Source organism: Cydia fagiglandana, chromosome 17 (genome assembly GCF_963556715.1).
Source record: "Cydia fagiglandana chromosome 17, ilCydFagi1.1, whole genome shotgun sequence".
NCBI classification, from domain to species: domain Eukaryota; kingdom Metazoa; phylum Arthropoda; class Insecta; order Lepidoptera; family Tortricidae; genus Cydia; species Cydia fagiglandana.
Window position 1 is genome coordinate 15,840,979 of NC_085948.1, and position 18,323 is coordinate 15,859,301.

General features: G+C 41.1%; 1 protein-coding gene across 1 annotated transcript in view; it reads left to right on the plus strand.

The window, feature by feature from the left end:
• The window catches only part of LOC134672576 (SET domain-containing protein SmydA-8-like), a 69,100-nt gene extending 50,777 nt beyond the window's left edge, over positions 1-18,323 (plus strand). Inside the window, exons 3-11 of the mRNA XM_063530520.1 lie at positions 12,088-12,242; positions 12,925-13,062; positions 13,687-13,848; positions 14,406-14,595; positions 15,292-15,492; positions 16,015-16,244; positions 16,766-17,025; positions 17,516-17,619; positions 18,072-18,323. Of these exons, the coding sequence (XP_063386590.1) occupies positions 12,088-12,242; positions 12,925-13,062; positions 13,687-13,848; positions 14,406-14,595; positions 15,292-15,492; positions 16,015-16,244; positions 16,766-17,025; positions 17,516-17,619; positions 18,072-18,212 (1,581 nt within the window). The 3' untranslated portion in view covers positions 18,213-18,323. The remainder of the gene's footprint in view (positions 1-12,087; positions 12,243-12,924; positions 13,063-13,686; positions 13,849-14,405; positions 14,596-15,291; positions 15,493-16,014; positions 16,245-16,765; positions 17,026-17,515; positions 17,620-18,071) is intronic.

The following is an 18,323-nucleotide window of genomic DNA, read 5'->3' on the forward strand; positions in this document are numbered from 1 at the left end:
AATCCGAAATAAAAAACTATAGACCAGTGGCAGTCTTGTGTGTATTTGGAAAGGTTTTCGAAGCGATAATATATGAAAGGCTATTCAATCAGCTAAAGGGGGAATTTTGTGATGAACAACACGGTTTTTTGCCACAAAGGTCAACCACGTCCAACCTAATGAATATCACTACATTTATAGCAAATAATCTGGAAGTTCACAAGCAGGTCGACGTAGCGTACTTTGATTTTCAAAAGGCGTTTGATCGGGTTGATAACGGAATACTATTGCACAAGCTGGCTCAATGTGGTCTGTCGTTGAAGCTCCTTGATTTCATGGCTGACTACATGTCAAAACGGATGCAATTTGTGCAATATCAAGGATGCAAGTCTAAACATTATCAAGTAACATCTGGCATAGGTCAAGGAAGCAATCTCGGACCTTTATTATTTTTAATATTAATAAATGATCTTCCGGCACAAATATCTCATTCCTTTTGTCTAATCTTTGCCGATGATGTAAAACTGGCTTATCCTGTTGACGACTTGCGGGATACGGCCGTACTTCAGGTTGATATAAATCAAGTACACCAATGGGGCATAAAAAATAGTCTCTCGCTTAACATTCCAAAGTGTTCTATAATCTCATATACACGATCAAAATCTCCATACCATAATGACTATCACATAGCGGGTGAAAAGATAAGGCGAGCTGCCTTAGTGAAAGACTTAGGCACTTGGTTTGATCCACAGATGACATTTCATCACCAGGTTCTTCAAACCTGCAAAGAGGCCCAAAAACGTATGGGTTTTGTTAAGCGGCAGACCAAGCACTTTTCAAATAGACGAACTCTGAATCTGTTGTACTATTCATATGTCAGAAGCAAACTAGATTGTAACGCCATTGTATGGAATCCTCATGAAGACAAATATGTCCTAACAGTCGAAAAAGTGCAAAAATCCTTCGCGAGATACTTGTTTAAGAAAATGTATTTTTACTATCCGTATCTGTATCCAACCCCGTACGTATTGGGTATGGTGGGATACCAGACACTCGAAGCTCGAAGAAATGTAGCCTTGGTACGGTTCTTGCTTCGTTTACTACGAGGCCAGACAAAGAACAGCTACCTCTTAGCGCAGGTATCTTTCAACGTTCCACCTGTTTCAAGGCACAATCTCCGTCCTCGTAAACTACCCTTACTCAACCTCCCAAACACCAGTAAGTCGAATTCGCACTCCCCTCTCTACCGAGCTCTAAAGCTTATTAACGCCATATTGACCCAAGACGATTCATTGGACTTATTTTCGACTCCTGAACCGAGATTCTTAGCCACAGCCGGGCGCTACCTCGAGGCTATAGTCGCCCCGAGCACCATTAGTACTGACTAGATAATAATATTATTTAAGTTTTTGACTTACTGTTTGTTTTAGTTAATAATTTATTATAGTTATGTATAATTCAATTTCATGCTTATATTCCTATGTGTCATGTTTAGTGTATACTGTAAGTGACATTATAATAAATAAATAAAAAAAAAAAAAAAAAAAAATTTAGTTTTGAAACACAGGAATTTAATGAATTTACGTTGAATACGTTCTATTCTTTCAGTATATGTAGAATAGCAGGGGTTCCATATTTGAGATGCGTACTCCAGCTTGCTTCTGACTAATGAGCAGTATAGCACTTTCAATGTTTTTGCTTGCTTAAAGTGAGTGGAATTACGCATTATGAAGCCTAATGACCTATATGCACTGCTTACCATACTATCAATATGCTTATCAAATAGCAGTTTGGAGTCTTGGACGACTCCAAGATCCTTCATAAAGGGTATTTTGACAAGAAGTTGACCCTTAAGCCTGTAAGAAGTAACAATTGGGTTATATTTGCGCGAAAATGACATTGAGAAACATTTGGAAGGATTCAGGTCAAGCCCATTAGCTAGGCAGTACTCATCTAGACGTAACAAATCAGACTGTAAGAGACTTGAATCATGGGGATACTTTACTTTTATAAAAATTTTCATATCATCGGCAAAGCAGAGTAGGTTAGAGTAGGTGAAACAGTTCCCAATGTCATTAATAAAGATATTAAAAAGTAACGGACCCAGTAAAGATCCTTGGGGGACTCCACTTGGAACCGTTACCCACCCTGACATGTAATTGTTGACAACTACGGCCTGAGATCTATTATCAATATAGGATGTGAACCATCTCAGTAGATCTCCATTGATTCCTATATTTTCAAGTTTAGAAATTAATAACCGGTGGTCAATTTTATCGAAGGCCTTACTGTAGTCTGTGTAGACTACGTCAACTTGAAAGCCGTCATCCATTGCCTTAGATACATATTCATTAAATAACACAAGATTTGAAATAGTAGACCTACGTTGTAAGAAACCGTGTTGATTTAAGATAAATGAGTGTTTAAGTGAATTATATACTTGTTCATAAACAATTTTCTCAAAAACCTTGGCCAAAATACATAACTTAGAGATAGGTCTATAATTAGTTATATCCGCTTTAGATCCTTTTTTATAAACAGGGGTGATAAAGGCTGATTTCCAAATATCAGGAACTGTGCATTCTTTTAAAGAGCGTCTAAATAATAGAACAATAGGTGTGACAAGTGCCTTGGCACAGTTCTTTAAAAACAGAGCTGGTAACTCATCTGGGCCAGCAGATTTAGCTGTATCCAAGTTGAGTAGTATTCTAGTGACCATATTCGGGTTCACTTCAACACCACTCAAGCCGGATACACAACCCGTACTATGATTTACCTGAGGTGGAACATTTAGCGAGGAGAAAGTAGAGGTAAAATATTCAGAAAAAGCGTTACAAATGTCTGGCCCATTGTTAACCGACCTATTATTATATTTCAAGCAACTAGGAATTTTGTTTGAAGTCGAACGAGATTTAACAAATGCCCAAAACTGCTTAGGGGACTTCTCTATATTCGATTCCACACGTTCCATGTATATATCAAAGCAGTGCTGCTCCAATCTATGCGCCCTGTCTCTCAGAACATTAAATGAAAGTAAATCGGATATATTACCATATCTCAAAGCAATAGTACAAGAATCTAACTAAATGCAAAGGCCGAAGGAGCGATTCGAAGATCCGAAGCGTCCGACAGACGCGCGCCTCCCGTAACTTTTCCAAGTATTTTTATGTACAAGTGTCTAAGTCGCAAGATCCAAACGCTGAAGTCGCATTGGGCCGAAAGCCCGAAGCATCCAGGAGGTCAGTTCTAAACACAGGTAATTAATACATTTGACTTGTTTTTGTACCATATATATGAATAAAGTCACTTACAATATTAATACAAGTGTCTAAATGCGAAGGCCGGAGGCCGAGCTCCGCGTAGGGCCGAAGGCCCGAAGCCTGCAAGATGTCAGTGGTTAAACACAGAACTGACAGCCTGAACGCTTCGGGCCATTTAGACACTTGTATTATTGTTCTGTGCTAAAACACTTAGGGGTCATCCATTAATTACCTCACACGTTTAGGGGGAGGGAGGGGGTCAAGAAAATGTGACATATTGTGACATGGGGGAGGGGGGAGACACAAACTTTGTGACGTCTCTTTAACTTCATCAGTAACCGAAAATTTATTTAAATTATTTAGTTCGCTGTACATTTAAATAACAAGTTTTTAAAACGAAAATAGTTTTTAATCGTTTAATTTTCTTTCCTAAGCAGTTTTGGGTTATAAAATTAGTAATATTTATATCGTCAAAAATATTTTGATAAAATATTAATAATACTTAGGTACTTACTTAATTCGATTTGGCGATTTCGTAGAAAAAATGTGACGTCGCACTAGGGGAGGAGGGGTTTGCCAAATGTGACCAAGTGTGACAAGGGGTGGGGAGGGGTCAAAAAACCTAGAAATTGGTGTGACGTAATTAATGGATGACCGCTTATGTCCTGGACGCTTCAGGCCTTCGGCCCTACGCGGAGCTCGCCCTTCGGCCTTCGCATTTAGATACTTATACTATTGTTCTGTGTTTAAGTGCTAACATCCTGGACGCTTCGGGCCTTCGGCCCTACGCGGAGCTCGGCCTTCGGCTTTCGCATTTAGACACTTGTACTATTGTTCTGTGTTAAAGCACTGACATCCTGGACGCTTCGGGCCTTCGGGCTAGGCGGAGGTCGGCCTTTGGCCTTCACATTTAGACACTTGTACTATTGCTCTGTGCTAAAGCGATGACATTTTGCTAAAGCTCGGCCTTCGGCCTTCGCACTTAGACACTTTGTACTATAGTTGTGTGTGTGTAGTTGAATACGGTATCCTAAAAACAGGCAAACAACCTCTGTAAAATGTAACGATGCGAGCGGTACGGCTACCATCAGTTTGGCATTGACATAAACGCTACCGTGGGCGTGAACGTAATTTACTTTCTATGCATCTCGCTCGTACTGACATATAACGAAGGAGTTATACCTATAGGAAGTAAATTACGTTCACGATATCGTTTATGTCAATGCCAAACTGATGGTAGCCGTACGGAACACTAAATGCCTCGAGCTATCGTGGACTTGGCCAAATTATTTTTTAATAAAATGGTAAGTGGTGCAATTCGATTCGCAAATGACATTATAAATTTTCGGAAATAACTGGCAAGGCCAATAAACCTCCTTAAGTCGTGAACGTTCGTAGGTTCTTTAAAGTTGTTTAGTGCCTCTACTTTATCCGAGGAGGGCCTGATTTCACCTTGAGATATTATATGCCCTAGGTACTCTATATTGGGTCTGAGAAACGAACACTTATCACGTCGCAATACTAATCCAAATTGACTTATCAGCTCTAAAGTTTTTTCAAGATGAACAAACGCGTCCGAAACTGATTTTGAAGCCAGCAAAATGTCATCAATATATGCTGTTGCAAATTCAAATCTTGATTGATCTAACATCATATTCATTGCCCTCTGAAATACCGCGGGCCCGTTAGCTAAACCAAATGGCATTTTTTTGTACTGAAACTGTCCGAATGGGGTCACGAAACTAGTGTATTGTTTACTGTCCGGATGCATTTTGATTTGATGGTACCCTGCCGCCAAATCTAACTTCGTAAATACTTTGTCACCACTTAACCTATCCAACTGATCCTGAATAACCGGTAATGGGTAACGATCCTTTTTCGTGATTTTGTTTAACTGACGGTAATCCACACACATTCTGTATTCTCCTGACTTTTTCGCAACTAATATGACTGGGCTGGCGTATGGTGAGTTACTGGGTTCAATCACATCTTTATCAATAAGATCTTGTACTATGTTGCGAACAACTTCTTGTTCCTTAAGAGACATTCTGTACGGCCTATGATAGAAAGGCACTTCTGTTGTTAGTTCAATCTTCATTTCTACGTTACATTCACTAGAATTTGGGCCGGAATAATCATCAAAACAATGGTTATATTTTTGTAATATACTCTCTAGGCGAGAAATATTTTGACTATCTAAATCCAAGTTGATTTGTTTACTTTCACTTGATTCATTTATTTGTGCTCGAGCTATGCAACGTTGTGAATACATTGTAAGTGGTTCGGATTGCAAATTAAGTACGTTAAGAAAACCTACATTGCAGCAAATTTCCGTTGTTTGTTCTGGAATGTCTAGTTCCTTACCTAGCTCCCTATGTTCAGAACGGTGCACTTGTATACTACTAGTATCTGTATCAACATCTTCGTCTGTGTAAACAATGATTCGATTAAGGCCTTGAACTATTACGGTGTCATAAGGGATCTTAAGCTCAATTTTTGAAAGAGGAACTTCTGACGCCTCCTCGCAAGCAAATGGAAGTTCCTGGTCAAAGTCGTTTCTCATCGTGAATGTTAACGTATGAGTGGTTTTTGTCGCACAAACCCCTGGCATCTCACTGAATTTCCGACCAACAATCATATCCGTATCTTGCATGTCATCCCGAACTACCAGAACTGGAGTGTTAATACAGATACCATCTACACTTAGGTTAAGCACAGCTTCGCCTTCCGGGTTTGTGATTTTATTACCATATCCTATTATGGTAGAACGCGACTGTGTTTTGAACGACAAAGAAATTTTATTAGCTGCTGATAAAGTGATTGTGTTACAAGCACTGCCGAAATCAATAAACGCTGTCAAGTCATGTCCATTGGCAACTACTGTTTTATAATATTTACGATCAGCCTGATCTACTGCCTTAATGTTAAACAGTTTGGACTTTTTATCGCGGTTATCTTCAGGTTTCGAGCTACTGGCGGGGGGAACAGGGGGGGCTACAGACTTCTTAAGACTATAACATTCCTCTCGAGTATGGCCTGCTTTACTACAATGAGAACACTTTTTAGACATCCTACAGTTTTCTGTTTTATGTCCTAGCTTACTACAAGTACCACATCGCAAATTGTCCCTACATTGCGAGGACGTATGACCCCTCCGACTGCACGTGTAACATTTAGGTCTATTATCACTAACCGGTTCAGTGTTTTTGGCGGGGGTTGGTAAATCAACAGCGGAGTCCGTTAAATATGTCAATAAACTTCGCGTATCCCTACATCCTGTACCACGAGCTCCTGCCTTTAACAGTGGGTCGCCTAGGGTAAAGATTATTACATCACATATCATATCGTCATTTAGTTGGCATAATTTACCCTGAGATAGTTTTTTATAATAAAAGTCGATTACCTTCTCGTCCTTGCGTTTGGTGACAGTTACGAAGTCGTGTAACTTGGCTGCAAGTCCTCGTCCAGCCGGGAAGTATTCCTCCAGTTTTTTCTTCCATTCCGTCCAGGAAAGCGTGATGTCTTGCAGATGCCCGAACCACAAAAGAGCATTGCCTTCTAAACTCGCAGTCATATGGTAGATGAGGGTCTTTTCATTCCAGCCGTAGATGTTTGCGAGTGACTCCAACCGATGTATCCATGCATTAACAGAAAAAGTGTTGGAATTACCATCAAATTTGGGTACATTATCGGGTTTCCCGATAAACCTAACATTGTTTCCAAAGTCCAACACGGAAGGTCGACTTTCAGTGGTTTTAAAAGCATTTTCTTGAATAATGACTGTTTCAGATAGGTGGGTAGTCCTAGGTGGCTCTAAAGTACTCGTGCGATTCATAGAGATATCTAAATCGTTGTGTTGGGGTGGCGTATGTGTGACACGCGTGGTCGATGCTACAGCATTGTTTGGGCTTGCACTTGGTTGGGAAGTGGGTATTTCAATATTTTGGCACGGTACAGTTCCAATAACAGGTGGATGGTTTAAATTGACACCACTTGACGTACCTGCAGTTACGGTTTCCGGTGCGTTGCTTCTTCCTTGTTCCAGTAATTGCTCTAGCATATGCTCCAACCGATCCAATCGTTCTTTGTTGTTAGGTGCACGAGGTTTTCGAGGCTTTTTAGCAGGTGGGACTGTGACTTCTTCCGCATCTCCATCACTATCGAAACTTCGTCGCCGTCCGGACCGTAATCGCTCAGATCGATCACTCATTATCACTAACTACGTCAATATTAGACACGAAGCGGCAATAACGCGTGAGCTAAGTTTCATTAACGAGCACTTCTGAATTATTAATTGGGTATAGTTTTAAATGATACTCAAAGTACGACTAGTTGTTTATTCTTCGACAAGTGAACAGCAAAAGCGAGTAATCCTAAGTGACCGCTGCTTATATAACTTTACAGAATGAATAACTGGTTTGAATGAATGATTGAATGATGTCACTTGAAATATCAATCACACTACTAATTATTTAAAATACAAGTTTTATAAAATGAAAATAATATTTAATGTCATCTGAATTATTTAATTCTGACAACACTAACGGCAAGTGACATCATACGACATAATTACAATAAACTTAATAATAGTTTTCTTATAATTAACACTACCTATCTAATAAATAAATATTTCGTATTTGAATGAAAACATTAAGACCACAGGGTAACTGGGTACAATCACAGTCACCTATTTCGGATAAAAACGATAGGTACTAATTTTGTAAATCATTTTTGCATTTAGTATTCTGACCATATACAGTCATTAACCTTTTAACCGCCAGGAATTTTGGATCGAACGTGCTCGTGTCGCCACCGGCAGTAATTGTACGATGCAGCGCAGAGTAAGATTGGCATAGTTACGGGAGTTATAAATGTGCTGTAAAAACCAAATCAGATCTTTGTCTTATTTATCAGACTGTGGCGAAATGAGCTGGATATGTAATGTCTTATATATCACCCTAATAGCATTTTCTTGTAGGGATTTTGTTGGGCCTTTGTTTACGTATTAGTTGGGCAACCGTTATATTTGGCCGTACGATTTGCTGGAAGGCCCTCGACAAAGGCCCTCCCGAAGATTCCCAACAGAGGGCCATAAGAGTAATTTTTCGTTGGGCCTATTTAAATTAATCATACATATCATCAATCAGTCTGCAGACTCTGGCGGTTAAAGGGTTAATAACATTTGCTATTCCACTCTGTATCAATCCCACCAATCAAACTACGAAAACTATTTCCGGGCCGTTAAAAGCCCTGCGCCCTTGATCTTTCTTCCCTAATCTCCAAATGGGCCATTTGCACGGTATTTTTCAAGTGCTAAGGGCTATAAATACCTATCAGGCCATTTGGAATCTCGGACGTTGACTTATGATTTACAGTATTGCTAATGGGTCTGCATTAGTTGTTTAAATTAATACAACAGTTATAGTTCGTAGGTTTCTAATAGAGCCCGAGCTAATCCTATTGTCTATTGTTAAGTAAAACCGCTGGTGCCACGTGCCACAACCACCTGCATAAAAAGTACTTCGGTTACTGAGTGCGGGCGAGTCGAACACTACAGAACCAGTCTAAAATGTGTCATCGAGATGCGTAACAAAGGCGCGTTATCGGAGAGCGCACCTACACTGGTTTTTTGAGCGTTGGACTAGCCCGCGCTCAGGTGCCAAAGAGAATAATTATGACCCTTTTTTGCAGATAAGTAGCACGTGCGGTTTTACCTAACAATAGACAATAGGATTAGCCGCCGGGCTCTATTACAAAGCTACGAACTATACACCAGTTTAAGTATAAAAATAGCTGGTAATTGGTTAATAATAATCTTATTACTGTAATTAGCAAAGCATAGTCCTAATCTAATATGATGGGTATACATGGTGACGGTGGCTAAAAAATAACTGCATTCCTGTTACCAGGGAGGTTTTGGGACTATTCTGAGCAACGTTTACTACGGGACCAACCCCGAAATCGCAAAAAAAAAAATACCCTCCCCTCCCGTAGAAAATGGACCAGCCAAAATGTATGAAACAGTCAATTTTTTTTTCACGTTTTCGTGGTTTGTCCCATAATAAAAGTTACTCAGTATAATCCTCAAAACCTCCCTGGCAACGGGAATGCAGTTATTTTTTAGCCACCCTGTATATTATCCATGGCGATAGATAAGCGATAAAAACGCGACAGTATACCCTAATTCCTGTACAGGGTAGGAGTTAGAAACTCTTCTACTTTGTTCAATAAAATATTGTGATTTGAATCCAGAGAGAAAGGGACACTAGCTTTGCATGCGGAATCATCAATCATCTCAGCAGGAAGTAAGCGGCCGCGACGGCAAAACAATAAAAAAAAATATACAAAAAAACTTTCTATTTCTATTTAAGGAAGTTTAAACCTATTGAAAGTAATTCAAATTCAAATTCAATTCAATGTTAATGACCGATACCTTATCTCCATCTATCTTTAAAATGTTTGCTCCTCTTAACTGAACCTTACCATCCTGCCCTTAAAAGGTTTCCGTTTTTCCGTCCGCAAACCGGAACCTTAACCTATCCTGCCAAATATATTATGAAACGGATTTTTACTCTGACTATTGGCACGGTCAAGTGGCTCCCAGAATACATCTAGACAACGCCTACCATTGATAATACGTCACATTACTCTTCAGTTTTGCGTCCATGTCTGCGATTCCTGCCATTTGGTCGGGATCCGCTTGGATGTTTCGCCGTATATTCAGAGTGAGTTGTCGTTTGTTAGTTTTTCGTGCCATCGCTCTTGTGACGTCATCATACAGTTACCCTAGTACCGCGACGACGGGACATATCGTCACTACTTTGAAAAAATCTCGTCTCGCACTGCTACTCAAAGTTGAAAGGCAGTAACTCTGTATGCATCCCATACATAGATACCATTTTTTTTAATTGACAGAACAAGGTACGATCGAGTTTTTTTCAAAGTAGAACCGATATGCATTTTTGTAAACTGTGCTACCCCTTTATCAGGGGTCGGAAACCGGTATTTGCTCCATACAAAAATATCGGTATTTTTTCGTTCTTTGGTTTATTATTTTACTTTTAAGGGGAGAATCTAATAAAACAAATCCGTTACCTAAATACTTGATTAAGTCCTACGTAAAGAGCATAAAATAATTAAAAATATTGGGCTATTTCGGAGTTTTTTTTTAATACTGGTTCCGAGCTAGCCCTTTATAACCGTTTAGAATTATTACGTTTAATAAATTAATAGTTTAAGTAACTTTTGATAACAAAACTTCCGTGAGACACAGACATATTAAATATATTAAGAACGGGTCACTCACGTATTTTAAGTCGACGCAAACCCCTGCCCGTAAACGCAAGCTCCTGATGACACTCCTCGGTACGGAGTGAAACATGTCGAGCGTTTTTCGACTTAAAATACGTGAGTGACCCGTTCTTAATATATTTATTAAGTAACTTTTGTTTTATCAAAACATAGGTAATAATATAATTCAAATAAGAGCATCTCAATAGGAAAAATTTGATATTGACTAATTGTTTGTGTAATTTTCTTTCATTTTATTTTAAAGATGCAACGAATATTTTGTTTGTACGTGACTTGACTCAAGAACCTAAGGTTATTTTGATATAAAATTGATATACTTGGTACCTAAATAAATAAGTGTCACCATCTTGAGATCCGTACGTAACGGAAATAATTTATCATTCAGCAGGAATGCGCCGCGAAGACGCGTTGCTTAATTTTAAACCGGCATTTTGTTTATTAACTCTGACAATCAAATTTTTATCCGAATTATTTTTGGGTGATGGCGAAACGTTTGTTGGTTGTGCGATAAATCATTTTTGTTCGTTTGGTTCTAAGTAACTGGGACGAACTTTACGAGTACGTTTTACTGCATTTCATGATTTATTTTGATAGACGTACAGGACCTATGTCTTAGTTCTTTTAGTGGGTTAAAAATAACCCATTTTAAGAGATAAGGGTTAACGTCGAGTTCTAGAAACATGGTAATGCATTAATAATCACACGCTACCACGGTGCCTTTTTAGGGTTCCGTACCCAAAGGGTAAAACGGGACCCTATTACTAAGACTTCGCTGTCCGTCCGTCCGTCCGTCTGTCACCAGGCTGTATCTCACGAACCGTGATAGCTAGACAGTTGAAATTTTGACAGATGATGTATTTCTGTTGCCGCTATAACAACAAATACTTAAAAACAGAATAAAATAAAGATTTAAATGGGGTTCCCATACAACAAACGTGATTTTTGACCAAAGTTAAGCAACGTCGGGAGTGGTCAGTACTTGGATGGGTGACCGTTTTTTTTTGCTTTTTTTTGTTTTTTTTTAAATTATGGTACAGAACCCTTCGTGCGCGAGTCCGACTCGCACTTGCCCGGTTTTATTCAAGTCAGCCATGGTCAGCGAAATAAACATAGGTACTCGTATATATCAGATTAATATAAGCCAAGAGCTACATATATTTACGAAACAGCAAAATTGAGTCCTGGCTAGTATTTTAATGTTTACACTGTTTAATAAAGAGTACCTACGGCTACATATTAAAAATAAAACACTCTAATATACGTACTTATACGAGTCTATACTTTAATTTGTTGCTCGTGTTATGGGAAGCACCCTGTATATCCATACAGTCGTATAATAGGTACGCATATATACATGCACATACTAGGTACATATTTATTGCGCATAAAAAAAACAGTACAAAAAGGCAGACTTAATGCTATGAGGCATCCTCTACCAGTCAACCTAGGCAAAGCAGAAAGATGTGTGTAGCTATATTGTACCTACTTTTAAGCTCGAATGAATACAGTTGTTTCAAAACATGTTGTCTTGTTTCAGCAAAAGAAACGGGGGAAAGGCGATGGAAGGAACAAGGAGAACATTCCCGAGGCCGAAGTCGAGGCCGAGGAGGTACAGGAGGCCCAGGAGGCCCAGGAGGTCCTACCGACACATGACCTGTGCTATGAGGTCAAACACTCGGATGTTATGGGACGGTATGGCCATGTTACGATACAGTTACCAGTTGTTAAAAGTCCAATGTTTTTAGTCTACTAGGTTAGTTCCTGTAACAATTAAGTGGACGCCATCTTGAATTAAGGTGACAGTCCATTTCCAACGACAGCTGCACTACTGTTCATTTTACTATGGAAATTGACAATGACAGCGACGCGTTCAGTACCGGTAGTGCAGCTGCGGTTCAAAATGGAATTTTACCATTACTATATTTTTGGTCCAATCGTGTTGAAAGTCAATATCTGCTTTAGTACCTATCTGACGCCTGCAGACGTATGATAGAAAAGGTTACCTGTGATCAAACTTCACTTTTTAACATCGCTCGATTAAAAGAGACACATACTATTTTGGATTTCACGGGCCTATAAATCCCGGTCTGTGGATAGACTTGCGTGGAGACATAGATCCAATACGTAGAGGCCCCTTAGAGAGCTTTAAACTATTACGTATTATAAAGTAGACAGTCTATTTCCAACGACAGCTGCACTACTGTTCATTTTACTATGGAAATTAACAATAACACCGACGCATTCAATACCAGTGGTCCAGCTGCGGTCAGAAATGGAATGTTACCATTACGCTGTCACGCATACATGAGACCATGATATTCCATCCTCGAATTACTTTAAGCTCAAATTGTAAAAATGTGATCATACTTTCCAGATACTTAGTGGCTCGTCGCGACATCGGCGCGGGGGAGATAATCCTGGAAGCCCCCGCGTTGGCTGTGGGCCCGTGCGCCGGCTGTCCCGTCGTGTGCCTCGGATGTTACCGCGAGCTCCAAGACGTGGCTTTATACAAGTGAGTTCAGAGGACCTACCGCGACGTGTTGCCTCTCTGTCGCACTTGAAAATTCGTACTTAAGTGTGACAGGGAGGCGACACGTGGAACGTCGTTCGCGGTAGGCCCTCTGTATGGGTTTAGTAGACTTGAATGTAGCTATAGTTCGTAAGGAAGGACCGAGGATTTTGTAGCTGTGGAAACGGGCGGGTGTGCAGGCAGCAGCTCTGCAGCACTGCATGCGCGCTGTACAATGTATGGATATATATATATATACTCGAAAGGCTCAAAACACACTACATACATACGCGCGAGATCTAGCAATCTTTTCGTAAAAGGTGGATAAATTTGGTTTTAAATCAGATGTCAAATAATATTAAGGTACCAAGGAAAGGGTGGATCCTGGACGGTGTGAGAGATGATATGAAAAGTAAGCAGGTGAATGATGAGGTGACGAACGACGGAGACATGATGCGCCGATCCCAAGCGATGGAAAAAGGGCAAGCGAATGCTACCCTGTTTTTCTCTAAACAAAATCATAACATAATGAATGTTCTTACCATCTCCTTTTTAATCTACCTCTGCCTCGCCTACCCTTATGTTCTTAAACGTATAATGAAGATATATTATGTAAACCTTTTCCAGATGTGACGGCTGCAAATGGCCTCTCTGCAGCAAGACGTGCTTCGGCCGAGGACGGTACACGGGGCACTCCACGTACGAATGCGAGGCATTGAAGAAGTGCCCTCCCAACTACAACGATATGAAGGACTTGAAGGAATCGTACCACGCGTTGATGCCTTTAAGGTACCTCATATACTTCGCATACGATTTAGGGCCACCCCACATTTAGCGTCTTTCGAGCGTCGGCGTCTACAACTCTATGGCCGCTGCTCGACGCAACGTCGACGCAACTGCGCAGCGACGTCATTTTCCATAGCGCTGAGCAGACGCCGACGCTCGAAAGACGCTAGATGTGGGGGGGCCCTAAATGTGGGGTGGCCCTTAAGGATGACCCTAGCGAAACCGGGCCGTGCCCGGGCCGAGGCGTCCGATATGTCATTTTCTATGACGGCTCATCTGTGATCACGTGGTACTTTCCATAAAAAACGTAGCGCCGGAAGCTCAGGCCCGCTAGCCGGTTTCTATGTTTCGATTTGATTATGTTCTAAAGACTAAATACGGTGGTCGCTCGTAACGTACCATTAACCTTGTTTAAATTAAATATTTACTCATATTTGTATAAGGCCACATTCCTGTAGACTACATTGCCATCAAACCGATCCCTCCTAATTAATCACAAATTAGCTAGAAATAAATTAGCCTAAATAGTTTAACATTTTATTTCTGCCTTAACATTTCAGATGCCTACTTCTGAAAAAGGCGGACCCATCCAAATGGGCAGCAGTGTCAGCCATGGAAGCCCATAATGCTCTTCGGAAGGAAAGACCTGATATCTGGCCTAGCAACGAGACCCATGTGCTGAGCCGGCTGAGGGCGTGGAAAATGGGGTTTGATGATGAAGAGGTGCACAATATCTGTGGGATTCTTGAGGTTAGTATAAAAGTTTTTGTTTGTTTTGTCGATTCACTGAAGTCGAAAAACATACACATGGAAGCCTACAGCGCCCTTCGTCGAGAAAGACTTGACTTCTGGTCAACCAATGAAACCCATTTACTAAGCCGATTGAAGGCTTGAAGAATCGAGTTTGATGAGAAGAAGAAATGTACTTGAGTAACTTGAGGTTGGTAGAATCTTTTTTTGTCAAAGCCCTCCTGATACAATGTCGTCAAAAAAAACGAGAAGCATTCCAAATTAGCTATAGACATTGGGAGCCCACAACACTTGGGAAAGGCTTGACATTTTGGCCTAATGATGAAACCCGTATTCTCAGCCGGATGAAGGCATGGAGAATCGAATTCGACGATGAGGAGGTGGTAGGTACATGGGATACTTAAGGTAGGTATTGATGATGTTTTGACATCCTTTTCCAGTCTATAATATATGGAAGTTGACAATGCCATTCTCTGTGGGATACTTGAGAGTCTATTATTTTTCCCTGTAGGGCCTGTTTACTAGATTAACGTAAAGCGTTAACGTTTGACAATCCAGTTATCTACCCTACAAGGTACTTATGGCTTATGGCATCGTACATCGCCAGCTTCAGCTTGTATTTCTTCATGTCTAAAATTTCTTTATTGTTTTGTTTTTAGTAAAAGTAAAGCTGAATGTTTTCCTTCTGGTTTCCAGGTGAACGCCTTTGAAGTCGGTGGAGGTGGGGCTAACGCGCGCGCGCTCTACGACCAAGCGTATCTCCTGGCCCACGACTGCACTCCGAGTACAACCCACACAGACGCCGAGACGAAGCCAAACAGACCTCTCACCATACGAGCAGCCGTGCCGCATAAGGCAGGCGACTTATTATCGCTGTGCTATGCGTATACGTTACAGGTACAGTAGCCTAGCCTAGAAGATGACTGTAGGCCCCTTATTACTTAGACTGTAGGACAGCAATCGCCGGGGAAAATCGAAAGCCCCCTACACAGTGGTCAAAGATGGTCCATGACAAGCCATCGCCATTGTGTACAGGGGGCAATGGGTGGCAGACGACTATTAGCCATCAGTAGTCTCGTGGTGCGCAATTGGAAAGTTGACGGTTTTTTTTTAACTCTTCAAAGGAATCGTGGCGTATTGTGGCCTGTGGTGTTCACACAGTCGGCCATGGCAGTGGCTTGGCATGGCTCATTGTCAACCAGTGTGTACTGAAAAAGCTGATAAAGCTGATTTATTAAAACGCGTGTGTGGAGGCATAGAGAAAAAAATACATAGAGTGCTCACTCCATATACATCAGAACCAAAGACTAAAAGACTATTATTTTCATAGTCGACATCTAGCAGCGAGTAGGTAACGGAATTATCAGTACCGCTGCTTGACTTGACTGCTCGAATTGTACAACCATTTACTTGTTCCAGGGCACGTTAAAACGTCGCGAGCACATCAAACACAGCAAGTTCTTCGACTGCTGCTGCCGCCGCTGCGCCGACCCCACCGAGCTCGGCACCTTCGCCAGCGCCTTCCGCTGTCCCAAGTGCGCTGGCCGCGTGCTGCCCACGGCGCCGCTGGACTCCGAAGCACCTTGGAGCTGTATAGATGGATGTAGCTACTGTATGTCGGCGGCTGCTGTTCAACTGCTGCTAAAAAGGTTAGATACCATCGTTTAATTAACCTCTAGCCGCTCATACGTCAAACCTTGCCAAGCAAAATGAAATTGTATTCTGTCACCACAAAGTTCAAATTAGAATGGAACAGGAGACCTTTTTATAGGTCTCTGGGCGGCTAGAGGTTATTGAAATAAAATCTTTATTTCTGGCAATTTTAGGCCCATAGATAAAACTAGCAGGCCTAGTCAAACTCCAAAACACATTATGGCTGCGATGGAATACGCAACCCCGCAGTGTCAGGCCTCGGAACCGCCAGAAATTGACACTATTCGGTCCAAACTCCGTGAGATTTAACTACAAACGTAACCGGTGACCGAAGAGCTGGCGGCTGCCAGCATCCTTGGTACAATTCCTTAGTGAACTATTTTAAATTTAAGCTATTTATTAATTTCGTTTAGTAGTACCTACCACTGTTATATGTTATATATCTTCAAACTCCGTCACATCTATGAAGCACAATGACAATGTCAATTTTATTACAAAATCTATCGCAACTCTCCAGGCTAACAGACGAGTTTGAACAAATCGACGCCAACGACGTTCCCGGCTTCGAAACCTTCCTCCACAAGTACCGCAACGTCATACACGGGGGGCACTACCTGCGTCTGTCTGCGCTTCACTCGTTGTCGCAGCTCTACGGGAAAGCGGCGAGCTACCTCATCCATGAGATGCCGGAGCCCGAGCTGCATAGGAAGATTGAGGTGTGCCGTGAGCTGATGAAGGCCTTTGATGTTATTGAGCCGGGATATTCAAGGTTACGAGGTGAGGACTGGGCTTAAGTAAATTCGCGATAGCAAGCAACTACCAACTCTTTGCATGAATATGATGTTTGATGTTCTCCAACAATTCGTTCCGGAGATACCCCTATAAAAAAAACTAGCTTAATAAAATAATTTACTTTACGCTTGAGCATTTGCAGATCTGCGAGTCGTAATTTAATCAAGACTTTGCAAAACTGTTGCAACTACAAAGACCGGGTCCGTTTCTCCAAAGCTTGTAACTTGTAATACAAGTGGAAGTCCCTTTCTAACGAATGCTGTCAAAAAGGGACTTCCGCTTGTATTACAAACTAAGTCAGTTACAAGCTTTTGAGGAACGGGCCGCATCTTCTTCTTCAGACCTGACAAAATCTTTATAATGCATTTTTTATCAGAAGGTTGTGTGGTCTTTAAATTTTCTCTACATTCATCACCAGATGCCATATTTCTTGTCTCAAATTAAGTTACGTCACATGAAATTTTTGTGATTCTAGGTGTGACGCTGTACGAACTGCACGCACCACTGATGATTCTGACCACACGCAAGTTTGAGACCAAATCCATCTCTAAGGACGAACTGCGTACAAGGCTGAAAGAGGTACCTATTTTCTGCACATTCTCTTTAGAGCACTGATGACCTAGAGGCATGGCGTGAGACTTCCAAACCGGTTCCAAAACTAGGCCCTTAGGTACCAGTTGGTCTTTTGAATATCAATAAGACGTTTATTCTCTGTCCTAGAAGGACATTACAGACGATTTTGTATCAACGATTTTTTGCGCCAATTCTTTGGAAGTGGTTGCCAAACGCCTCTGGATCCCTTGTAAGATCAGGAGGATGAAATGAGACGATTGCCACAAAAATTTAGAAAACAAATGTCTGGTTGCTGATACGGAAGCGCCGGCGTCGAGCGGATTTGCTCAGAGATTTTTTCGTGGCTAATGCCTGTAAAACTCGATGAATTTCGGAATCCAATTACAAGCATTCAGCGAAATAAATTAGTATACTCAAAATAAATTGACAACATATTTAAACATATATTTCCTTTCCAGATCGTAGGTTACCTCTCCGAAGCTGCTCTGATCCTCGGCTTCGAGCCTTCCCAGTCCTCCGAAGGTCTGATGGCTTCCGCCGCCAAGGATGCCCTCAAGAAGATCAAGACTTGGGAGCAAATCATCGGCAAGATCTCATGAACGTAGAAGCGGACCAACTTTACTCTGCATCTGTAATGAAGATGACCGAAGTGTGGTATTGTCATCATTCAATTCAAGTTTCGATGAAAATATGTAGTTTTAATGACGCCA